The sequence below is a fragment of the Mercenaria mercenaria genome, chromosome 14 (genome assembly GCF_021730395.1).
Source record: "Mercenaria mercenaria strain notata chromosome 14, MADL_Memer_1, whole genome shotgun sequence".
Classification (NCBI taxonomy): domain Eukaryota; kingdom Metazoa; phylum Mollusca; class Bivalvia; order Venerida; family Veneridae; genus Mercenaria; species Mercenaria mercenaria.
In genome coordinates this window covers 72,198,391-72,220,865 of record NC_069374.1, presented here as the reverse complement: position 1 = coordinate 72,220,865, position 22,475 = coordinate 72,198,391, and the positions used below count along the sequence as shown (strand labels likewise).

General features: G+C 34.5%; 1 protein-coding gene across 1 annotated transcript; it reads right to left on the bottom strand.

Moving 5' to 3' along the window:
* Positions 1-3,117: 3,117 nt before the first annotated feature.
* LOC123527634 (uncharacterized) lies at positions 3,118-22,116 on the bottom strand. The gene is made up of 12 exons (XM_053523871.1): positions 22,023-22,116; positions 19,925-20,548; positions 19,526-19,588; positions 17,468-17,524; positions 15,113-15,175; positions 14,862-14,924; positions 12,359-12,404; positions 10,331-10,923; positions 9,967-10,124; positions 9,201-9,722; positions 7,758-8,124; positions 3,118-6,773 (listed from the first exon to the last, which is right to left on the bottom strand). Exons 2-12 carry the CDS (start codon positions 20,538-20,540, stop codon positions 6,655-6,657), a joined length of 2,667 nt encoding a protein of 888 aa, XP_053379846.1. The 5' UTR covers positions 20,541-20,548; positions 22,023-22,116; the 3' UTR covers positions 3,118-6,654.
* Between the last annotated feature and the right edge of the window lie 359 nt (positions 22,117-22,475).

The window sequence follows — 22,475 nt, the reverse complement described above, 5'->3', positions numbered from 1 at the left end:
TACGCACTGGGGTCAGTTTTCCAAAACATAAGAACAAGTAAAAGTATGTAAATTGATATTCCGATTCAATGTAATTTTACATTATAAAGGTTTTCCGTAATACATTCTTCCATCTGACATTTTCTAAAATAAAAAGTTAAGATAGAAAATTTAGACGTTGTGTAAGTCGGTTACTTACCTCTTAGATCGGCGTTCATGAAATGTAAATACCCGCGTCGGGCTGGTAACTCCTCGAGCGCTACGCGCACGAGAGCGGGGGTATTGCCATTTCATGAACACCCTCCTAATCGGTTGCTAACCTATAACGTTATATAATTGTACATATGTTAAAATTAATTTTGTTTAGCTGCACTTCCATTTTCGATGTACTTCACTCTTTACAACGAATACCAATTACTCAGTGCATGTCTAAAAATATAATATTGTTGTGCAGGCTAATTTAGATGGGCTATAATAAGATGAGGCTATTTTTTAAAAGAATATTCGCCCCAACATTTTGCGCAATTTACCACCATGCGGGGCCTGTTGTAGTTATCCCTCTCCCTGCCAACTGGCTCGGGCAAATTACCCAGGAGTAATACATTCGTTAAAACGAATTTCGTTTGATACCGACACATTTCCCAGGTCCCGAAGAGTTCGTATAAAAAGCGAGTTTGACTGTAATGTGAAACCTAATTTTTTGTTCACCTTATACAGAAGCCTTTTTCGTCACAGCATTCCTCTAGCAGTTCACAATTTACTCAGATATTAAGAGATTTTCAATCATACTGCTGACTTTATTGTAATGTATTGAATTCGTTTGTAGAAATTTACCGGGGAAACATGTTTCGATTATCCTAATTTCATTCCCGCTACCGCAGAAATAAATGATTGTCACATAATTGTATAAATAAGATTGTATTTTATTTAGGAATTGTTAAATCCATCAAAACCTAAATCCGTCAAACTGATGTACTGTAATATTTATGTCGTCACATTCTATGACCAAACTACATTGCCATCTGGTTACACTTACCCTCACTAGCCAGCGAAAGACTTTTTGATAGAATAAAGTCTTTGCGAAAAACTTACTTGTGAAAAAAAATGTATGAAAGTCTAAACCTGATCATTTTACACTGGTTACGAAATTATTATGTATTTTTGTTTGGAACAAAGTTCGGGGAAAAGCGTACAGCACAGAAAGTATTTTATGCTTTTGTAGACACAAGATCCTAATTCCTTCCAACTGAGCAAAAATGTGTTCAAAATCAATTTGATTTTACCACTGATATTTTTTATAATGCATATTAAATTACCGCATCATTCCTTTTATCTGACACATACAATCAGAAAATTTTAGCCTAGACAAACCCCAAGAGACTGAAAATCTATTACAAACCTTTCATAACTGTCAACTTTTGTTCAAGTTCACGGCTTCATACAGAACGATAATTGGGAAATGACAAAAATGTCTTATATAAGCCATTTCTTTTTTCGAAATTTGTGTTTACAAATACATCTGTACATACTGACAAATCATTTAGGCACGAAAGTTCGTTGTATGGCCCAAAGGGTAAAATAGAATAGTATGGTTCCGACCGTGACAGGTCTCATTGACTTTACTACAATGATAACACCATCCATTGTATTTGTCTTAATTGTCAAGGTAGATATTTAGGCACCACAGATACGTTGACGTGGTTGGTAAGGTCAAGATTACAATCTGTCGTGCAAACATTTAATACACAGCATAACATAACGTTGGTGTGCAAACTCGAAAGTAGATATAAATGACAGTACCATTTCATTAATTGCAACATCTCAGGGAATGTTGCTTCTTGTATACTGTAAATAACATAAAATAACATGTTCAAGATTGATTTAAGTCAAAAGGATGAGAGAATATTCATCTTTAGATTAAGAAACATAATTAATTTTTTACTAGCGACACAATTCTAATGCTCTCATATGAAACGTATAAATAGGACGTGATTTGATTGATTACAGAATTTTTATCTAGTCGATCTAGAAATGGGCAAGTATTTGAGTGCGTAAAAGCAGACAGAAAATTAATTTCGTTAAGGTTTGAAGGAGTGATATTGAAAAATCTCCTGTTTAAATATCTGATATCTGATCAATCAATCAATCTATCAATTTAATTAAAAAAAAACTTATCAAATATCCCGTGACAACAAATTCAAATCCAACCCAAATAAATACACTAAGTCTTAATGATATACATTTGTATCATTTTATGTATAGAGAGAGATGGCAATACGCCTACTTTAAAGAATACAATCCAAAATTTCAAAATAAACTGGCGAAAAATAATTCTAGGACAAAACAAAATGTGCGATGTATCACATTGCAGTTGACTGAAAACACAGTAGACTGATGCAAACAGAATCCGTGTGTGTTCTTTTAAAATAACATATCAAAACATATGTAATGGAAACTTTGTCGTGGCAAAAAAGTTATTGTGTGCGTTTATCAGTAAGTTGCTGATTTAGCTATCGCACGGGAGGTCAGTTATTTTAGGAAGAGTGTATGCGCATGCCTGTCCCAGACGCACATGGGGTCGACCACCACAGACAAAATGTAGAATATTGTTATATAACCTAAAATTATACTGACATGACTAACACCATAATCAAACAAGGAAACATACATATTTGTACTTTTATCTTTTTTTATAAGTAGTAGTTAATGACACTTTCAAACATACGATATTTGAATATGTTAGAATTGTGAACAATCGCAGTAAGTTTCATCATAAAGAATAATACTTCTTATGTATAAATAAGCTTTATTGTGTCTGAAATCATTCGTCCTCCACCTCTGATAATTCATGTGGGGAAGCTGGCAGTTATTTGCGGAGAACAGAACAGGTTTGTACTGGTACAGAATCCAGGAACACTGGTTAGGCTAACTGTCCGCCGTTAAATGACTGAAATACTGTTGAAAAACGGCGTTAAACCCAAACCAAACCGTGGAACAAACCAAAATTGTTCATGCAAGCAGCGTCACGATTTTTTATGCATATTCCTTCGTAAAGACTTGCATTAAAATGGGAAAAAACACGCACTTGACTTGAGAAGACCGTAATATATTAGGTAAGAGATAGGTGCCAACAAAATATCATGTTGATATTTATTAAAATCTAATAATAATAATATAAATAATGATATAATAAACAAGTAGAAATGTGTCTGTTCATAAGTAATTAATTCAAGCAATTGAAGCATAGATAAAACAAAAGGTCAATTGAATTTTATTTCCAATTGTTTTTTTTTTTTTTTTTTTTTTTTTTTTTTTTTATTTATTATAGCTAAAATATTTAACAGTTTCCGAGTTTTACAGCGCTGAGCGCGTAACTATGCACATTCTATGCATTCTGTTTCGGAATGTACACAAAAAATTCTTCATGAAAATAATATTCTACATGCATTTTAGGTGGTGTTGTTTAGAAAGAAGCAGCGTTAAATTAATATATATACTAAAAATACGTCCTATCCCGATATTTGTCTGCGGACTGATGCTAGTCAACCTTATTAGAGGCTGGAAATATTTAAATGAACTGAATGTATAAATGCACATGTCAGTCGATAAGTAAAGACAGAATATTATCAAAAATATGTTCTGGTCAATTGTCCCGCCATCGGAAACATCTTCAGAATATATCCGAGGGATATTGTAACTGTCACATAATTATGTCAAGAATGGACACTTTTAAGACTTGTAACAAAATATTAAGCAGGCGCCCTTTACACCCCCCACCCACACACACACCCACACACTCCCATCAGGCAGGTGGTCTAGTGTTTTATACCTAATCTCATTTAAAAATACATGTAAATAAACTTTCGCCTAAATTTCTGCTGTTAACATTATGACATTGTCTTCCTTGCGAAAGCAGTTCTATTTTGAACATGACGTAGACCTATACTGGTGTCATCGTTCTGTTTGTGAGTGACGCAATATCTAAAAAGAAAATAATACGCTAGCCTACAAACAAAACATTTCCGTTGAATGTACGCAATGGCCATGATTTTTCTTCTGGTAATTTTGATAACCTATTACGATATAATTATTTTTCTAACTGTACATATATCAATAACATGAATGATGTCACTTTATATTAACCTTGTCAACAGATATGACATTTCGTTCCATCTCCAAATTAACGCCGACAAAAAGCTGTCACTTTATCATTGAGATTTTCGGCATTGTTATTCCTTTGAACTGTTTCTCGAAAATCAAATTCTCAGAGGAACTCTGCGACTGCGACGAAAAAGAGACTTTGAAAGATATGACTGTATTTGAACAGAAATCTTAGAAATTTTAATTTCTAAATTGTTACATTTCCATCCGGAATCAGTCTTATCTGTTTTTAAACCCGTGGTAACAGAGTTGATCAAAATATAAGTTTCGTTTCCCGGCACACATGAAGCTTTATGTGAACTTAATGGGATTGTCAATGTCTTTTTACTGCCTAACCTTTAATACTTTTCAGTTTCATATATAATAATTACCAGTTCCTTTTTGTACAAACGATAAATGCATACACATCTTGATGTTTTAAGGGTCCAACAGTATATTTATCAAAATAAACGAGTGCACTTTGAGCGTCGGGAAAGCATTCGGCAAAGGACATCGACATCTTTATTACGTCAACTCCCTTAGCTTTTTTTTCAACTAAAACAGCATTTTGCAAAATGTTTCTTACACAATTCGAATTATTTCTCAATTTTACGCTTCGCGCTTCATGCATCACCTTCTCTAGCGATATGCGAAGCGCAAGATTGCGATGGAAAAGCTCCTGAAAGTGTAGCGGTTCTCGTATCGGGTGGCCTCGGTGGCTCAATTGGTGGAGCGTTGGCACGGTTACCCGAAGGTCCGAGGTTCGAATCCCGGTCGAGGCTGCACATTTTTCCTGAGACTGTTACAATAAGATATATCTATGATATCTGAAAATTACGTAATGATTATTATGCGTGACAAATTACGTCTGAAGTGTTATACAAAAAGTCCTATGTAAAAGATTTCAGGCTTGAAAATGTATTTCTTTGCCGATTTTTCAATCAAAATCATATCTACTTTTGTAATTGTATTATAATTTTGTCATAGAAATTGCCTTTTTTAACTGTTAGCATAGACGGCATATGATTGTAATATTTCACATGTTAAGGATAGTAGAATAATGAAATACATTGCAAAACTAAATTGTTACAAAAATATAAAAACAATTGGTGAATTTCAATGCACTTAAAAAAAACTAGATATATAAATCAGTTTGCTATACAAATAATGCCTATAAGGCTATAACGAACACATTTTGTCCCAATGAGTTCGCTAACCGGAGTTTACCTTACTGTACTTCAAACAAAATATGATGTCAGCAATGACTGCAGATGAAGCAATCTCTGTTGCATGATATAGACTTCTTATTGCAACCAAAGAGATAAGCCAATTTAACTGTGTATGCTTGCGGGATTTTCACTACGCGCCTGTCTGTCATATTTTCAAATTAAGGAAATGGGAGCAGAAATAAAGATATTAGAGCACGTTCCCAGATATTTTTCAAACATAAGGTATTGGACCCCTAATAGTAATGTTAAAAAAAATGGTACTTGCTAGGTATATTCTTAAAGTTGACTGTGTGTTGCATTGTGTTGCAATTTTTGAACAACTTTTACCGTGCCGTTGTTTATTAAATTTGTATGATTTATTGTATTTTCTCGAGCTCAAGTAGAGACAAATTGCAAAGTGATAGCCACTGTCCAAAACGTTTGCAGAGAATTCATTATACCATTAATTTTATTAAAAGAAACATGAAACTATTGGTAAACAATAATAAAACACAAAATAAAACTGTTAATATCATTTTTGTCTAGGGTGCCTCAAGTAAACGGGTTTAATGAGACAGAATTCATACTCCAACATAGAAAAATTATCGTCGAGTCCTGTGGGACTGTTTTAAATTTTGTTAACTTCATTCAAAAATAATCTTGAGGCAGATGTAAAACCTACCTACATTTCTTCCACAATATGTAATCTAAAGAGTAAAGGCAAAATAGAGAACATTTACCGCATGTTACTCAATATTTTTAAAGATGTCTAACTCCACCCCCTTCTATTTCAGAGGTAAATTCACTTTGAACAGCAAGAAATTGCTTATCAAATGAAATATTTCCACTTTTGTACAATAAATCAATAGCAAGTCTTGAAAAAAGTAAAAACTTATAAGGAAAAAAGGAAAATAAGGGGAAAAATTTGGTCCCAGTGGGGCTTGAATCTGTGCCCCATGAACAATTTCAGTCAAAGTAGGTTTATTGTAGGATTTGAATACTCAAAAAGGAGGTATCTATTACAGGTTTAATACTTTAAAAACTAAACTTTCTCACTAATCATGAAATCATGAGCAGTACTCTCCGGGACTTTCCAGACATATTTACATGTGGCGGCAGTAAAAGTGTCTACGAGTCCTATGTTACAAACGCTTAAATTGCATAGTTATGTATTTTTTACCAAACGCACTTTAAAGAAAGACGTAATCGGGCTAAACAAATTCACGCTAGTAAATCTTTCCTTAGCAATTGTCGCGTAGGTATTACTGGAAATATCCGTCAACAATATTTGCTGTACACATTGGTATGTACTACTATGCTCGTTGTTTTAATCAGTGGAAGCTGTTTCATCTATGTTCTTATTTTCGATTGGTTTCGTTTTTTCTCCACGTCCAGTTTCATTTGTTCCGGTAGGGAGTGACTCCAACAGATCCCAAAGAATTTGTTCTGAAAGTGAGTAATAAATGACATTTTATGACCAAAAAACCTGCATAAATAGAGCTTTTTTATCATTCCACGAATATTCTGTTTCATTTGGAGACCATATTAATTGAAACTTTAAAAACTTGAATGAAGTAGTTTCCAAGTTACAAGCAATCAGAAATACATATCATATCAGTTAATGAGGATAGAATTTAAAAATTAACATATTTCGTTTCTTAAAACATTTTTTCTCACAATTTTTTTCTAATGAGTACATTTCGCAGTACCTTTCATAAGGTACAGGTTAATATATTATAAATGACTCCAAAGATAAAGCAAACGGTTCCTTTGAGTCCTTTTTTCTCGAGTTCAGTCTATCAATCAATTGGTTGCCAATTTTTAAAATTCTGGCGGGTATTTTGTTATCAAACGTTTATAAACTAGTGCTATCCTACTAATAGGACACCTAAAATATAATATAAATAATCGATGAAAGTTTAACTTGGCATTTATTTCAGAGCTTTTTTGAAGTACTGAAGGTACCAAAAATCACTGCCATGATTACATTCTGAACTGTTCTTCTTTACTCTGTCGTACTATGAAAAGTATTCATTGAATTGTCGATGTGTCGATGCGAGTACTTCAATAATGATACGAACGTTATATTTCAGTCTATCAAATTTCGTTCGACCAATTCTACTGAAAAATACCATATTATTGGACTTGCACCATATGCCATACAATTTTGTAAGATCTCTAAATTTTTAAGTCAACATCATAGACATTCTCATCACTTGAAAAATATTATTAGCTCAATGTTTAAATGGTTGTAAAATGTTTATTATTTTGAACATAAAATATTTCATTTCTAAATAGACGTAGATACACTGAGGGCAAGAATGACATTATAAATAGTTTATAAATCATATAGATGTGGAATTGTGTGCATATTATCGTACGTGAATGCATTAATGTTTGAAGTAACTTCAAAAAAAATCTATTACCAACTATTTCTGTTCCGGAAAAATGTACCTCCGAGTGTAAATTTGCCCTGTGTTTTGTCCTCTAAATACTTTAAGCCGCATGACAAACGAAGGGTACTGTACATTCTTTCCTCTTCTTCCGGCTCACGTAAAAGCTCACCCATAAGCATAGAAATGACACATACATTTTTCGTGCCTAATTCATCCATGCATAGTATAGCTCCACTGTCTCCTTCTACTGCCAGTCTTCCGAAAGGCATATTCAGAGTAAAGTTACCGTCAAATATTTGAATATAGGCCTTGTCAGTGTCGTCAGAGCATTGTAACGTTGGTATATGTATTGTACCTACACCTAGTTTAGTCATCGCTCCCCTCAAATACACTGGTTGATCCTGTAATAAGTAACGAATATGCATGAAACACAATTTGTTTATATAATTATAACGCTACTAGTTAATGTTCGATAAGATAATATGGAAGCTCAGAAGAGGAAACTTTGTAAAAAGAAACAGACTGATCTTTGTTACACCAAAACTCATAGGGTAACGTCCAGAATAGCCGAGAATAAATCCCGGAGGTGGCAAATGGAAACGAATGAAACATAACAGAAAAGAAATTGAATGGATATTTTGTAATTACTGACAAAACCTCAAATGTAGCTTTCCTTCTAGTTTAACGAGCAAAACTGTTTCTCTGAAAAAGGATTCCACATAAAAGATGTCATTAAATAAAATCAGCTTCGATGTCAGTGTTTTCTTCCATCAAGGGCAACACTCTCTGAAATATACTGATGGACCTACAATTTTTATTTGCTTATACGACAGAATCCAGGTTTATTTTCAAATATGAACAGTTTTAATAAAACAGAGGCCTCTGTGTCCGAGTGGTATAGGTCGTTCGAATGACTTGCCGGTCACCAATTTGGAGTAAAGAACTCGTTTGAAGTGCAGAATTTGGCAAGTGAGGAGGCCATCTAGCTTAATGAAGGTCAGTTCTTCCTTTATGCCTGGCCTCCTGTGATGAAATAATGCTCGGAGGGGCACCTGGGGACTTCTACTACTATTAAAAGCTGGAAAGTCACCATATGACCTAACTTTTGTGACTATTTACCCTACAGAAGGCCCCCCCCCCCACCCAACACACACACAAAAAGACAGAAAATAATTAAAACATACTTTTCACAATTTGTTTTCTTTTTAATCGGGGATTAAGCAAGGTCTCTGTTGTAGAGAGCCTTTTGATTCGGAATTGCAATACGAATTTAGGATGCAAAATGCAAATCCAGGTGATTTTAAATCACTAGAAAAAAGAAATCTGGTAGAATATGTCCTTGGTGAATGGGATATCTATTATGATTTGTTTTACTTACTTACAGTAAATGAAAAGGTCCGTAATACAAATTATAAGTTTTCAAGCAATTGAAAAAAGCAACAATAACAGATCTTAAAGGATAAGGTCATTTCTTTACCTGTAGCATTTTATTATCAGTGTTGTCATACAAATACGCTGGTCTAGTCTCGTTTTCATAGTTTTTAAAACTCATGTCTAAACCCTGGATATGTTGTTTTACTATTTCCATGGCAGCGATGTCAAGGCCACCTTCTATATTTGTGGCTGGCAAAACTGTACCAAAATGAATTGCGTCCTTAACAAATATTCTACTGGTGCCTAAAACAAAATGTTTTGACAGTAGACCACAAACAGATTTCTGGTTTCCTTTCTTATATACTGAAAAACACCCGAGGGTTGCTTTTTTATCAGCTTCAGACTGTATCTCTGCACCAACATAGTTGTATTCTTTAATATTTTTTCCGATGACAACTATTATGTAATCTTTTATGTCTTTCCTTGATAAAAAGTCTTTTATTTTTTCGTTAAGACGATCATTTTCGGATGAGTCCGATATGTGCTCTGTATGAATGTGTAGTGTACTGTAGCGATACCCACACCATTTTATGGTTGGATGCAGCTGAAACAGATCCTCTGCAATCTACAACACAAGGAAAGAAAACTATTAGTATTTCTAGCCGTAAACTATTCGTGGAGGATAATTTAAAATTTATGCTGAAAAATGACCCTTTCTGTATATCCATGACAGTTTTGCAGAAAATATGTGATCATGTATTTTCTTTGAAAAAAAACTTTAAAAATCCGGAACAAAGATCCAAATATATATCAAATGTTCCAATTAACAGAAACTATACAGTACAACATCGAAACTGTTATGTTTATACCTGTTTACTTATTTCTTTTGTCTCATAACCTTCTATCATTGGGCGCACATTTTCACTTCTGTTCGTCAGAGCAATCATTTCCCCCAACAGTCTGTCTATTAGCTTTTTGTGCTGTCGAATGTTTCTTATAATGTCCTGGTTTAATTCATAGTCCATTCCTGTGATAATAAAACAAGACATTAAAGCATATAGTGTACGCTACCTGTTTTTTCTTGTAAAAATTATTTCATATGGGAATCCAAAGTTTACAGAAAAAATGTATATTGAAAGAAAGCAAATTGAAGAGATATAACATATGTGTGTAATGCTTTTTAGTACATTATCAATATGATGCTGCAATACTACCAACAAGGAGTAAGCCTACCGTCTCTGCGCAAATGTTGTCTATTTCTTGCAGTATCCATTGTTTCAGAAGGCTTGCTGCGGTCATATAAGATTCTGGATTCTGTTGCATCCTGCATTTCCAGGTCTGAAGAAGCGCATATCAGGTCTCGTAGAAGATTAATTTTCTCCAATAATGGCTTGAAAACAGCAAGCTCTATCAGGTTACTTATGTGAGACATCCTACTATGGCATTCGCTTTTCATGTTGATATCATATTTAACAGAACGTGTTTCCTTAGACACTGGATCAATTAATCTTATCCCGTCGGAGTCAATCAAAATTCCAGCGAACCTGTTCTTCATACCGTATCTCATATATTCAGAATCTTCTTGCAAAACTTCTTCTGGTTCGGTCGATAAGTATGTTATATCAAAGGCCATGTCCCTCACAAAAACGTCCACATTATCTATATGGTCCGTATCTTGTGTAACTGTTCCAGGTAACTCTAATTTCTTTTCAAGTTCATGGCAGTAGCCGATAAGCGTTCTAATTACCTCATGCGAATGCTGTAACCTTGGCCAGCGAGTTAAAGGAACTTTGTAATGTTTAATGTCCTTGTCCAATTGTGCCGTTCTATGGTAATAAAAAGAATGAATAGATCAGATGTCAATCATTTTACTATATACTATACAATTAGAAGACCTTTGTCGATATAGATTTAAATTGTACATCCTGCAGATAACAACAAGATGGCCATGATGACCCTCTATCGAATATTCAAGATAAACATTCTAACCAAGTTTCATGAAAATAGGGTCATAAATGTGGCCTCAAGAATGTCAACAAGTTTTTCTTTGATTTAACCGGATGACCTAGGTTTTTGACCCCATATGACCCAATTTTAAACATGGTCTAGGAATCATCAAGATAAATATTCTGACCAAGTTTCATGCAGATAGGATCATAAATGTGACCTCTTGGGTGTTAACAAGCATTGCCTTTGGTTTGACCTGTGACCCAGTTTTTGACCCCACATGACCCAGTCTCAAACTTCGCCTAGAGATCATCAAGATAAACATTCTGTGCAAGACTGTGTAAAATCAAAGTATAAATGAAACCTCTATATGGCTGAAAGGACCAAAATAGAAATTCAGGAACAGTAACTCTAGAACCCATGATGGAATCTATCACTCAAGTTGTATGTAAGTGTGGTTAAAATCAAGTATAAAATGTCACTTCTATCATGTTCACAAGGTAAACATTATCACATTTTGGCTCTTTCGGGGGTCTCTAGGACCGTAACTCCGGGACCTATAATTGGATTTGATGGATTCATCATGGAATCTAAGATTTATGCTTGTTAAAGATAATTTGCAACTTTGTTTCAAATCAAACAATAAATGAAGTATCTATATGACTGCGAAAGCCCAAATAGCAAATTGTGGCCGTTTAAGGAGCCATTTCTCTAGAACCCATGACGGGAGCTGGCCGGTTTTAGACAGGAATCGAGATATTTTGCCAATTCAAGATATGTGCAAGTTTGATTAAAATCAATTGCAAAATGTGGTTTCTATCATGTTCACAATAAATTGTGAACGAACGGACGGGCGGGCGACGGACTGACGACGGACGAAGGGCGATCACAACAGCTCACCTTGTTATTACATGACAGGTGAGCAAACAAAATAAAGTCCAATCGATAACAAGTATTATTAGCAATCACATATATCTTTTCTGTATTTCAAATGCATTTTGGGCGAATGTCGATATTATCGAATTTACAAAAGTACAATTTTATAAAAAGAGTTTTGTTTTAGTAATACGATGATGTATACGTAGGAAATTATTAAATGTTGACATATTAATCACAACCCCATGTGGAAATGTTATATTTACTTGTAAATATTATATCTGTAATAGTCAGTCAAAATGACTACACGACTTGTTTGACTGTAATAAAGAAAATTAAGCAACGACATTACTTAATTAGCAGCATTTATTATTTCTTATCATTATAAAAAGGAAATAACTTTACTGCAAACAGTTAAAAAATATATATAACACTTACCCATTTATCTCGTTTTCGGTCGTTTCAATTCTGTGACAAGAGCGATCTGGAAATACATTTAACATACAAGTAAAATAAAAATTAAAATCTACCATCTGAACATAGTCATCAAGCTAACGAAAGAACGACTGTTCTATCCCAGGTACCCGACCATGCCCGAAGCAATCCCCGGTTAGGCAACTGGGGCCTTCCTCCACCATCAAATTCATACATTGTATCAAAACTGAAACATGACACGCAGTCTTTCAACTAATTAGCATGAATACCTGATTAATGTCCTAAAGAGTTAGATATAACAGTATTTATGTAAACACGTTTTGTTTAAGAATAGGCATTTAGTGGTTTTGGTTCACGTCAAGACAAATTTTAGAATTGGCAAAACTTGTACAGAAGTCGAATATTGACACTGAACATGTTTTACCTGGTGGGGATAACTTTAAACACATGGTTGTGGTTAAGAGTGAAGTTTGGTATGCATCATTAACTGGTCTGAAGTCAACATTTTTGACACTGATTGTTCGGTGGCAATGCCCTATTATGTTCCTTTTTCCGTTTATCTTGCCCATGTTCTCTAACTGTTTTACTTTGTTTACGTATTGTTGTGTAAATGTCAATCGTTTACACTTTTATATATAAACTACTGTAGGGTTTCATTTCGGGGAGGCTGCGTTTTTGGAACCTATCAATTTATACTTGATCACTGTGGTTGATTTTTTCTACCACGCGGCTTTTATATATTAACCTCAATCGTACTAGAGGTCTATCAACATAACCGATTTGAACTCCAGCATCGTGTTTGCCACTTGCCGTTCCTAGGTGGAGCCCTACCATGTTCCGTTATTAGCTCACCTGCCACGGAAATAGTAAAACAACATATCCAGGGTTTAGACATTTGTCTTGCGCCTGTCGACAACATTTTACCATGTGAACACTCTAGAGGCCGCATTATCTATTGTATCTTCATGAGACTTGGTCAGAATATTTATCTCTGTAATCCTAGGCCAAATTCAAATCTGGGTTCAGAAACTAGGTCACCGGGTCAAATCAAAGAAAAAATCTTGTGAACACGCTAGAAGCCACATTTGAAGTCCCGTTGTCATGGGAACTTGTAAGAATGTTTGTCTTGATGATATCTCGGTCGGTTTTGAAACCTGTGTCATCTGGGATCAAAAAGGAGGTTACCAGGGGTCAAAAAGAAGGTTATCAGGTCAAATCAAAGAAAAACCTTGTGAACACTTTAGAGGTCACATTTTTAGTCCGGTTGTCATGAAACTTGGTCGTAATGTTTACCTAGATTATTTCCTAGAAGAGTTTGAAACTGAGTCATCTGGGGTCACAATTTAGGTCACACGGTCAAATCAAAGGAAAACCTTGTGAACACACTAGAAGCCATATAAAGTCCAACTGTCATGGGAACTTGAAAGATTGTTTGTCTTGATGATATCTCAGCCGAGTTTCAAACTAGGTCACTCTCCTAAATCAACGACAAGCCCTGTGAACATGCTAGAGGTCACATTTTAAGTTCAATTGTTGGGAAAACACGTAATAATGTTTCCTTTTATAACTTCTACGTAGAGTTCAAAACTGGGTCATCTAGGGTTAAAAAGTAGGTTCTCCTAATCAAATCAAAGAAAAACCCTTGTAAACACTAGTCTATAGAAGCCACATTTTAAGTCCAATTAGATTGAGAACTTGTTAGAATGTTTGCCTTGAGTATATCTCGATCAGTGTCGAAAATTGGGTTTTCTGGGGCTAAAAACTAGGTCACCCGTACAAATCAAATTAAAATCTTGAAAACTCCAGATGCCACATTTTCAGTTCAGTCGTCATGAAACTTAGACATAATGTTTGCCTTGATGATTTCATGGTCGAGTTTGAAACTGGGTCGTCTGGCCGCAAAAACTAGGCGACCCTGTCAAATCAAAGAAAAACCTTGTGTACACTTTAGAAGTCAAATTTCATGTCCAATTATGATGTAAAATTGTTAGAATGTTCGTCTTGGTGATATTTAAGTCGAGTTGGTCATCTGGCATCAAACACTATGTCACCAGATCAAATCAATAAAGAATCTTGTGAACACTCTAGACGCCACATTTTAAACCCAGTTATGCACAGTTATCGTTGCTGACAATTTTTTTCAGGTGAGCGACGTAGGGCCAATTTGGCCCTCCTGTATTTTTGTTTGATTTTCGTTTTTGTATGACTTTTATATGTACTTTTGTGTATCATTCATATATCTATACAAGTACATAATGGTTTTGGTTTGGTTTACTACAGATGGCTTCAAGTGTATTGCACTTATTTCAAAACACTTTTCTGTCAACAGGCATGAAATACAGATCACGTAGAAGTTTTTGCAGTCTTAACTTCAAAAATTCAAACCGATACAACTCCAATACACAGGGATTTTTTTTTCTAAACTATTAAACTTTAAAGCTAAGCTAGTTATGTGGATATAAATATCAAAGTCAATAATTTAAACAAAGATCATTTAAAAATGTACCTGGTAATCTCTGAAAAACGTCGTGCTGTTCTTCTTTTAGACTAGTGAGGGGCGTTTCTTCCTCTGAATGTAAAAATATATTTATTAAAGATTTAAGCGTCCCATCGTTATGTAACTTTATAAATTCAAACCGATACAACTCCAATACACAGGGATATTTTTTCCAAACTAATAAACTGTAAAGCTAAGCTAGTTATGTTGATATAACTATCAAAGTCAATAATTTAAACAAAGTACATTTAAAAATGTACCTGGTAATCTCTGAAAAACGTCGTGTTGTTCTTCTCTTAGACTAGTGAGGGGAGTTTCTTTCTCTGAATGTAAAAATATATTTATTAAAGATTTAAGCGTTCCATAGTTATGTTACTGGTTATAAGCACGAAATTCCGTGCATATGTTTATAGATAAAGATAAGCGTGTATAGATCACTGGCACCAGAACAGAAAGAAAATGCCTCTGTACATGTTATATCTTACCCCTAGGTATTCTATAAGAACCATGGTCATGAAGGAGAAAATATACTAACCCGTTTCAATCGTACATTTCTCAACGTAAACGCGCATTTCGGTGAATGGGTACCTAGTATATTGAACAAGCGATAATTTATCTTCCAACCTGCACCAGTCACATTGTCTCACTATTCCATATTGCTGAGATTATCAACATATTTTATGCTTTCGTCAACGTTACAGAAAAAAACTTGCGTGACATTCCCTAATGAACATCCGGTCTAGAGGTCACGGCAGTGTGCACATGTTAGGCGAATCGTAAACAAACAAAATCACAATTTTACACTAAAACTCGAAATGATGAATGAAATTCATCTTGTATATGATTTTTTATTTGAAATCATACATTGGTCTACATCTGTTCTGTTTATTTTATTCATTTTGCACATTTATGCTGCATTTTCACATATTAGCGAACACGTGTAGTAAAACAACGATTGACATACATTTTCACAACAGCCAGTCAGAATGGTTTTGTAATCTAGAACGGAACTTCACCAGGGAAGGTCAAGCAAGTTTTTTATGTAACGTTCAAAAAGCTATAAACTACGCGTTGCTTTGGTAAGATAAGAAGTATTGAAGAAATGTGACCGGTACACAATGAAAGATAAATTACCACTTGTTTGATAGCCATAGTACACATTTACCGAACTGCGTGCTTTAGGTATGAAATGCGCGATTGAAACGTGTAAGTATATTTTCCCCTTCATGACCATGGTTCTTATAGAATACCTAGGGGTAGAGTATAACATGTACAGAGTCATTTTCTTTCTGGTCTGGCGCCAGTGGTATAGATCGACCACGTTTTTGAGCCGTGACTAAATTATACAGGACAGCTGACTCGCCAACAAAAGGATATGAACATATATGTAATATATTAGTAAAGCGGTGTAAGTTATCGATGAATGTAAATGAATGCATGGCCTAAAGGATATGGCGTTGGCTTAACAAACTTGCTTTTCGGGGTTCGAGCATTGGTAAGTTAACATTTTTTAAAAATTTTAGTAGTTTGTTTCAATAAACATTGCACGAGAAAATAGTTTAAGATGGCGCATGTGAAAGATAAAAAAAAGTATTTTCGTTTGAGCAAAGCGAATTAGAAAATAATTGGTATTAAATTTGATATGTCTGTTCATATTGGTTTCTGAAAAGCCAGCATGTAAAATAATTTATTTGAATACAATGTGGAACATTTATAGATTGAACAATCAAACTCAGTGTGCATTTTGCACGGTATAATGGACTATTTTTATAACACTCAGATCAATCTATATTATCCCGCTTAGCTCAATAGGGAGAACGCAGATCTACGAATCGCGGGTGCGTGAGTTCGATCCGCGGGCGCGTTGTATGTTCTCTGTGACGATTTGATAAAGACATTGTGTCTGAAATCATTTGTCCCCCACCTATGATTCATACAGATGGGGGGTTGGCAGTTACTCGTGGAGAACATGTTTGTACTGATAAAGAATCCAGGAACACTGGTTAGGTTAACTGCCCTCAGTTACATAACTGAAATACTGCTGAGAAACTGCGTTAAACCCAAAACAAACAAACAAACAAACGTTTTATATTCTTGTTTCACTGGACAACACTTAAGCAGTATAAAGCGAATAAACCTTTGCACCATTGTAATACTAATGGTAATGATTATATTGAATTATGATATCATTCATTTTGTTACTTTTTTAGCGTCTTTATAATAACCAATTAACTCAATAATATATTTGAGAGCGAGTTATTATAGACTGGTGGTATAAGTATTTACAAAATGATTTATCAGGCGTACTGAATAACTTTGTTGACCGAAGAAAAAATATCATTTTACGCTTGTTACACACACGCATGTTTAACAGAATGCTAACTCTGTTAATGACATATTGGAACCAATTCGAAATTAGTATGGAAGTTTGCACGCTCTCTTTGGTGCAATTCACAGCATTACCAATTATAATTTAAATAAACAGTGCAAGAAGGCAGAACTATATATATGAATATTATGAGAAACATGGCAAAAGATACACATACGTCTAAATCAAGTTATTTTTATATAAATATTTAGGCACCATACATGTATATAATCCTAAACTTACTTACCTGGGATTCCTCGGGAGGAGTTTTTATCTTCTTCTTCAACGACGGTTGCATTATCCTCTGTAAAGATACGTTTGTACAAATTTGTTGATATGTTTCTTTTCATACTAAAGAACGTACAACTCATAAAACGATGATTATTTAAGAGGAATTAAGAGACGTTCAGTTACGATACATATGTAAATTTCATAATTAAATATATAAGTTACATAATCATTATAACACAAAATTATGGCTTGTTATAATTTGAATACTGACACTTAACATGTGTCTAATACCGGATGATATTTCATCAACTAACATTCAGATTAGTTCATATCTCTTCTATAGATCCATTGTACAACAGTTTTACAAACTAAAGCGGATGTTTCTCTTGGCATGTCGTAACCAAAGACCTGTTGATAGGTAGTAACAAGAGCACCGCTATGCGGAGCAATATATGCCCGAAGGTATCTTGAATAGATAGGTTAACTGGGACCTTATGTTGCTTAAGTTACACTGGTTACAGTTTAATATTGTGATAATATCTGTCATCACTATAATAGGCGGACCCGAAATACGTCATATGACCTTTGACCCCCAAGTGTGACATAGACCTTGAAGCGAGCCATCAGAAACATTCGCTCTGCACGTCGTCTCGATGTGGTGAACATTTGTGCCAGGTTTCTTTATAATCCTTCAAGCAGTTCAAGAGTAACATTACAGAGCAAACACGAAATAAAGTCATATGACCTTTTATCCCAAAGTGTGACCATGACTTTAAAGGGAGGCATCAGAAACATGCGCTCTGCATGTCGTCTCGATGTGGTGATTATTTGAGTCAAGTTTCTTCAAACTCCTTCAAACAGTTCAAGAGTTTTAGAGCGGACACGAAATAGGTCATATGACCTTTGACCCCTAGGGGTGACCATGACCTTGAAGCGAGCTATCCAAAACATGCGCCGTTCTGCACGTCGTCTTGATGTGGTAAACATTTGTGTCAAGTTTCTTCGTAATCCTTTAAGGAGTTCAAGAGTTAGAGCGGACACGAAATTGCTAACGGACGGATGGACGGTCACCGAAGTCATAAATTAATAGGCCCCCTTCGGGCGTATACCAACAAAATATTATTAAAGGAAAAGGCAATGTTGTTCTTATAGGGTATGAAAATCCCGGCGACAGTAAAAATAAAATAGATATAGAATAAATATGCTTATTCATAATAAACTTTTCCTTCCTCAGAACATAAATGTTGTGTATTAACTGTATAGTAGAGTAGTATTATATTTTTATTATAAACAAATATATTCTGCTGTGAGTGTTTCCATTAAGTTTTATAAATACATTTAACATTTCATGGTTTTATTCTCTGTGTATGTAGATACATATTTAAATAAGAAATTGTATTCCCAATTTTTCAAACGCATATATTTTAGTAAATATATTAAAACTTTGTTAGGGCCTTACTAAAATGCAAATGATTAAGATTTTTGTTTGGGATTTGTTTGAGGAAGCTAACTGTCAATTCCGACTGTTTTCACGTCTTTTTTATCTCATAACTGTTGCAAGATATTAGGGCGTTCTTTGTCTTTAAGAAGGAAATAAACTTTTCATAGTAATGTGTAGATCAAACGTTATCAGTGAGAATAATCCCGTGATCAAAGTAATTTGTAAACCAAAGTGATATTTAGAAGAACATGAATGAGTTTCCCATCATGATGAGATATGAAATGCAAACATAGCCTCACAGATGGCCAATGACAATTGTTATATTATCATATCTTTGACAATACTTATAGCTATCCTGTAATTACTAACCCTAAGCGAAATAAGAAGTCTCAGTTTCTCGAAGTGTCCCTGATAATCACAAGTTGATTTTGATTGAAATCTATGTAGTTTTAGGATACATCTATGTTGCCATATGATAGGCTTTATTTTAGATTTGCAGCAAACGTTGCTTCAATATTATACCATATTAATCATAAATTTATTTCGGTTTAGAGATTTTTCGATCATATCATTCTCCAAAATGGTTATATTGTTGGCAACATAAATTCATACAGTTGAAAAAAATGCATATACCTAATATTTTCAGGAAAGGGTCATTACTCGTATCTTCTTCCATAGCGACGGTCACATTTTCCTCTGAAAAAAAAAAACTTTTCCTATCTTATACACTTCTGTTAAGTTCACTGTATACTTGAGGAAAGAGGAATTTAACTAAAATGTGTAAATATATAAGGATGAATTTGTAAATATCAAGTATCTATATCTAAACCATATACACCGTAGAGGTTACAGGTGCAAGCCACCTAAACGTAAGTAAATGCAAAACAATCTCAGGCAATCAGACGTTTTACCCAACACAAGTACCTAACAAAGTTATCTTTGTAGTTTATCATCATGTATTATTTACATTATATTTCGTTTCTAAAATATGAAGAAAATTAAATTCCAAAATATCAAACAAAAACAAAATACCTAATTTGCATTCAAAACATTGACCCTCTTCATTGTCTGCTTGTCGTTGAAAAGTCAATACTTCTTTATACCAAGCTTGGACATAGCTTGATGCGTTTGGTAAATAATTGCATTTTGCTTGTGCAATGAGCTCACTAATTTTACTTCTGAAATCACCTGTCTCGTCTGCATGGTTTGCAAGTGTTAAAGTAGCTTCCTTTAGCTGCGTCCATGTACGTTCAAAATAGTCACTTGTTATTTGTGTTGAGTTTTTAAATGCCAGCACATGGAGCATGTAGTATTTCCGTCTTATACACTCTATCGCATTAGCTTCGTCTGTAGTAAGCACTTCTCCAAACATATGTTGTAAGAGCATGACTAAAGACAGTACATCTAAGTCATTTATATTTGATTTACCAGCAATATGATATATACGGTGGTACTGGCTCTGGCGTATTTTGTTTGTTTTTACCAAATGGTCCAGCGAGGTCTTCTCGGAAAGAAGGAACCTGTCAAAATCGAAAGGTTTTTCCGATGTCACTGTTTCCTTTGCCAGATTATAAAGAAGGCAGCGTAGTGGCTTTGGACAGATGAACTGAATAAACACCAAGAGCTGATGATAACTATTTTCCGGCATTGTTAACGCTGTAAACAGAAATATAGTCTCTTACGCTAAACATCTGATTTTTTTCTAGTAAGTATAACCTAAAACAAACACATGTTTCGGTAGATTGATGTTAACTAGGCAGAGTAAATAGGTTTACATAGACTTCCATCTGATAATGTCCATACGATATGGAAATAAAAATTCCTTTTAAAAAGGAATGGCTTGGCTATTTGAGGAAATGAAGTCCAGGGATGGCAGTTGCTTCAAGTTCCTAAAAATGTAGCATACGTACACGATATCCCGAAAATACAATGTTTTGTAACCTATTTGCTGAAGCCGTATACAGAATTATCTTTGTTAATTAACACTACCCCTTTACATACTAATGGGATCGGCCAAAACATAAGCACAGAAATTAGCTGCAACATTTCCTCCGCGATATACATTTTGGCAGGTTAGATTATTTCTTCGCATCGGTCAATACTGTCTTCTTCTGGTGAATATCACATCGTATTCTATGGCTCAAGAGTCAACTAGCGCTAACATTTGTTTATTATTTCAAAGTTGCTTTTCAGGCAATATTTGACAGACAGAAAACTTTCAAATTTTATTTTAAATACTCAATATGTTTAGTATCAGGAGTATCGGAAAACAGTCACATGCAGATCTAGTTGCTTCCTTCGTATCTATCGTAAGCCTCCCTTTTAATTATAATTTTACTCTTCTTAGAGACAAATCTCATGTGTTTTGTTACTGTTGTCTGTTTGATATTCATTTTGATTACGCGCCAGCGATCACTATCAGGAAGCGCTTAACTTTAATGCAGTTACAATTGAACTTAAAAGCTGATGGTAGATAGGGAGTTCACTAATATAACGCCGCACAGTTACACTGGGACAAAGCAGCGTGTTCTATATTTAGGAAACCCTCTGTGCTATTCATAGACCCTACACTTCACAGGGAAAATCCAAATATAATACCTGGTTAAATGTGCAAATCAGCCATTGGACTGAAAAGGTAGAGTTGACCAATCAATGTAGTCTTAATAATTTCCTTCTTGTTTGGATCTTGTTCCCCTGCCTCTACTATTACACTGAACTACAATCGGGATGCAAAATAACCGAAAACAATAAATGGCTTCAAGCAAAAAAGAGGTGATTTATATAACATATTGGGACTCACTATTTACCAAAACTGAAAAATGAAATGATTTTGCTTTATGCGAAACGTGACGAAACAATATTGTAATATAACATTTTTTCGGCGTTAGCTGTATAACATGGATTTTGACCTAGATTTTGTAGTGATCGGGACACGTAACAGGTGCGCGCAGAAAAGATAACCCATTTATTAAGTCTAAAATGACATTGAATATCAGAAGGCACATATTAATTGGAGGATATTTAGTAGTTTTGTTGCCCAAAACTAAAATGATTTATTCTAATTTTAAAGTTTTTAGAAATTTATCACCGCAAGATAAATCGAAAGAAAACTTCTTCACCCGTTGCGTACCTTGCTTACAGATGAATGAGTGGTGACTGGTTGTAACTGTAGAGTCAGTGTACCCGGTTTCGGACTGTATGCGGTTTCGCACACACGGCAAATGCATGTTCTTCGTGAAAATAAAGCAGAAAATTTAACAATTCTTAATAGTTATTATTTCACGAAACTAGAGTTATTCCCTACATAAGTTGACACCAGGGGTCTTCCCCACTGGAGCCTCGCTCTGGAAAATGCAGACGAAAACAATAACAAGACCAATGGAGGCCAGTTTGTCAGCTGAAAAATCTTAAATTTCATGAAAATAATGACTATGCAAACAACAACAATGTGCAAATTAAATTTAAATTTCACTATTTCATCATATCTTGTAATTATTTACCTATTTCTTTACCCAAATAAAAATATTTCAACATTTATTGAAGGTCTCCCAATCTGCAAATGTTTGGTTTTTGTTTAAAACTG

What these genes read in the sequence shown, in the direction of transcription:
- LOC123527634 (XM_053523871.1), bottom strand. Translation starts at nt 20,540, where the DNA reads ATGCCGGAAAATAGTTATCATCAGCTCTTGGTGTTTATTCAGTTCATC. An exon ending in ACCGAAAACGAGATAAATGG is followed by an intron (nt 10,924 to 12,358) that starts GTAAGTGTTATA and finishes TTATTACCATAG; the next exon opens with AACGGCACAATTGGACAAGG. An exon ending in ACAACATTTGCGCAGAGACG is followed by an intron (nt 10,125 to 10,330) that starts GTAGGCTTACTC and finishes TTATTATCACAG; the next exon opens with GAATGGACTATGAATTAAAC.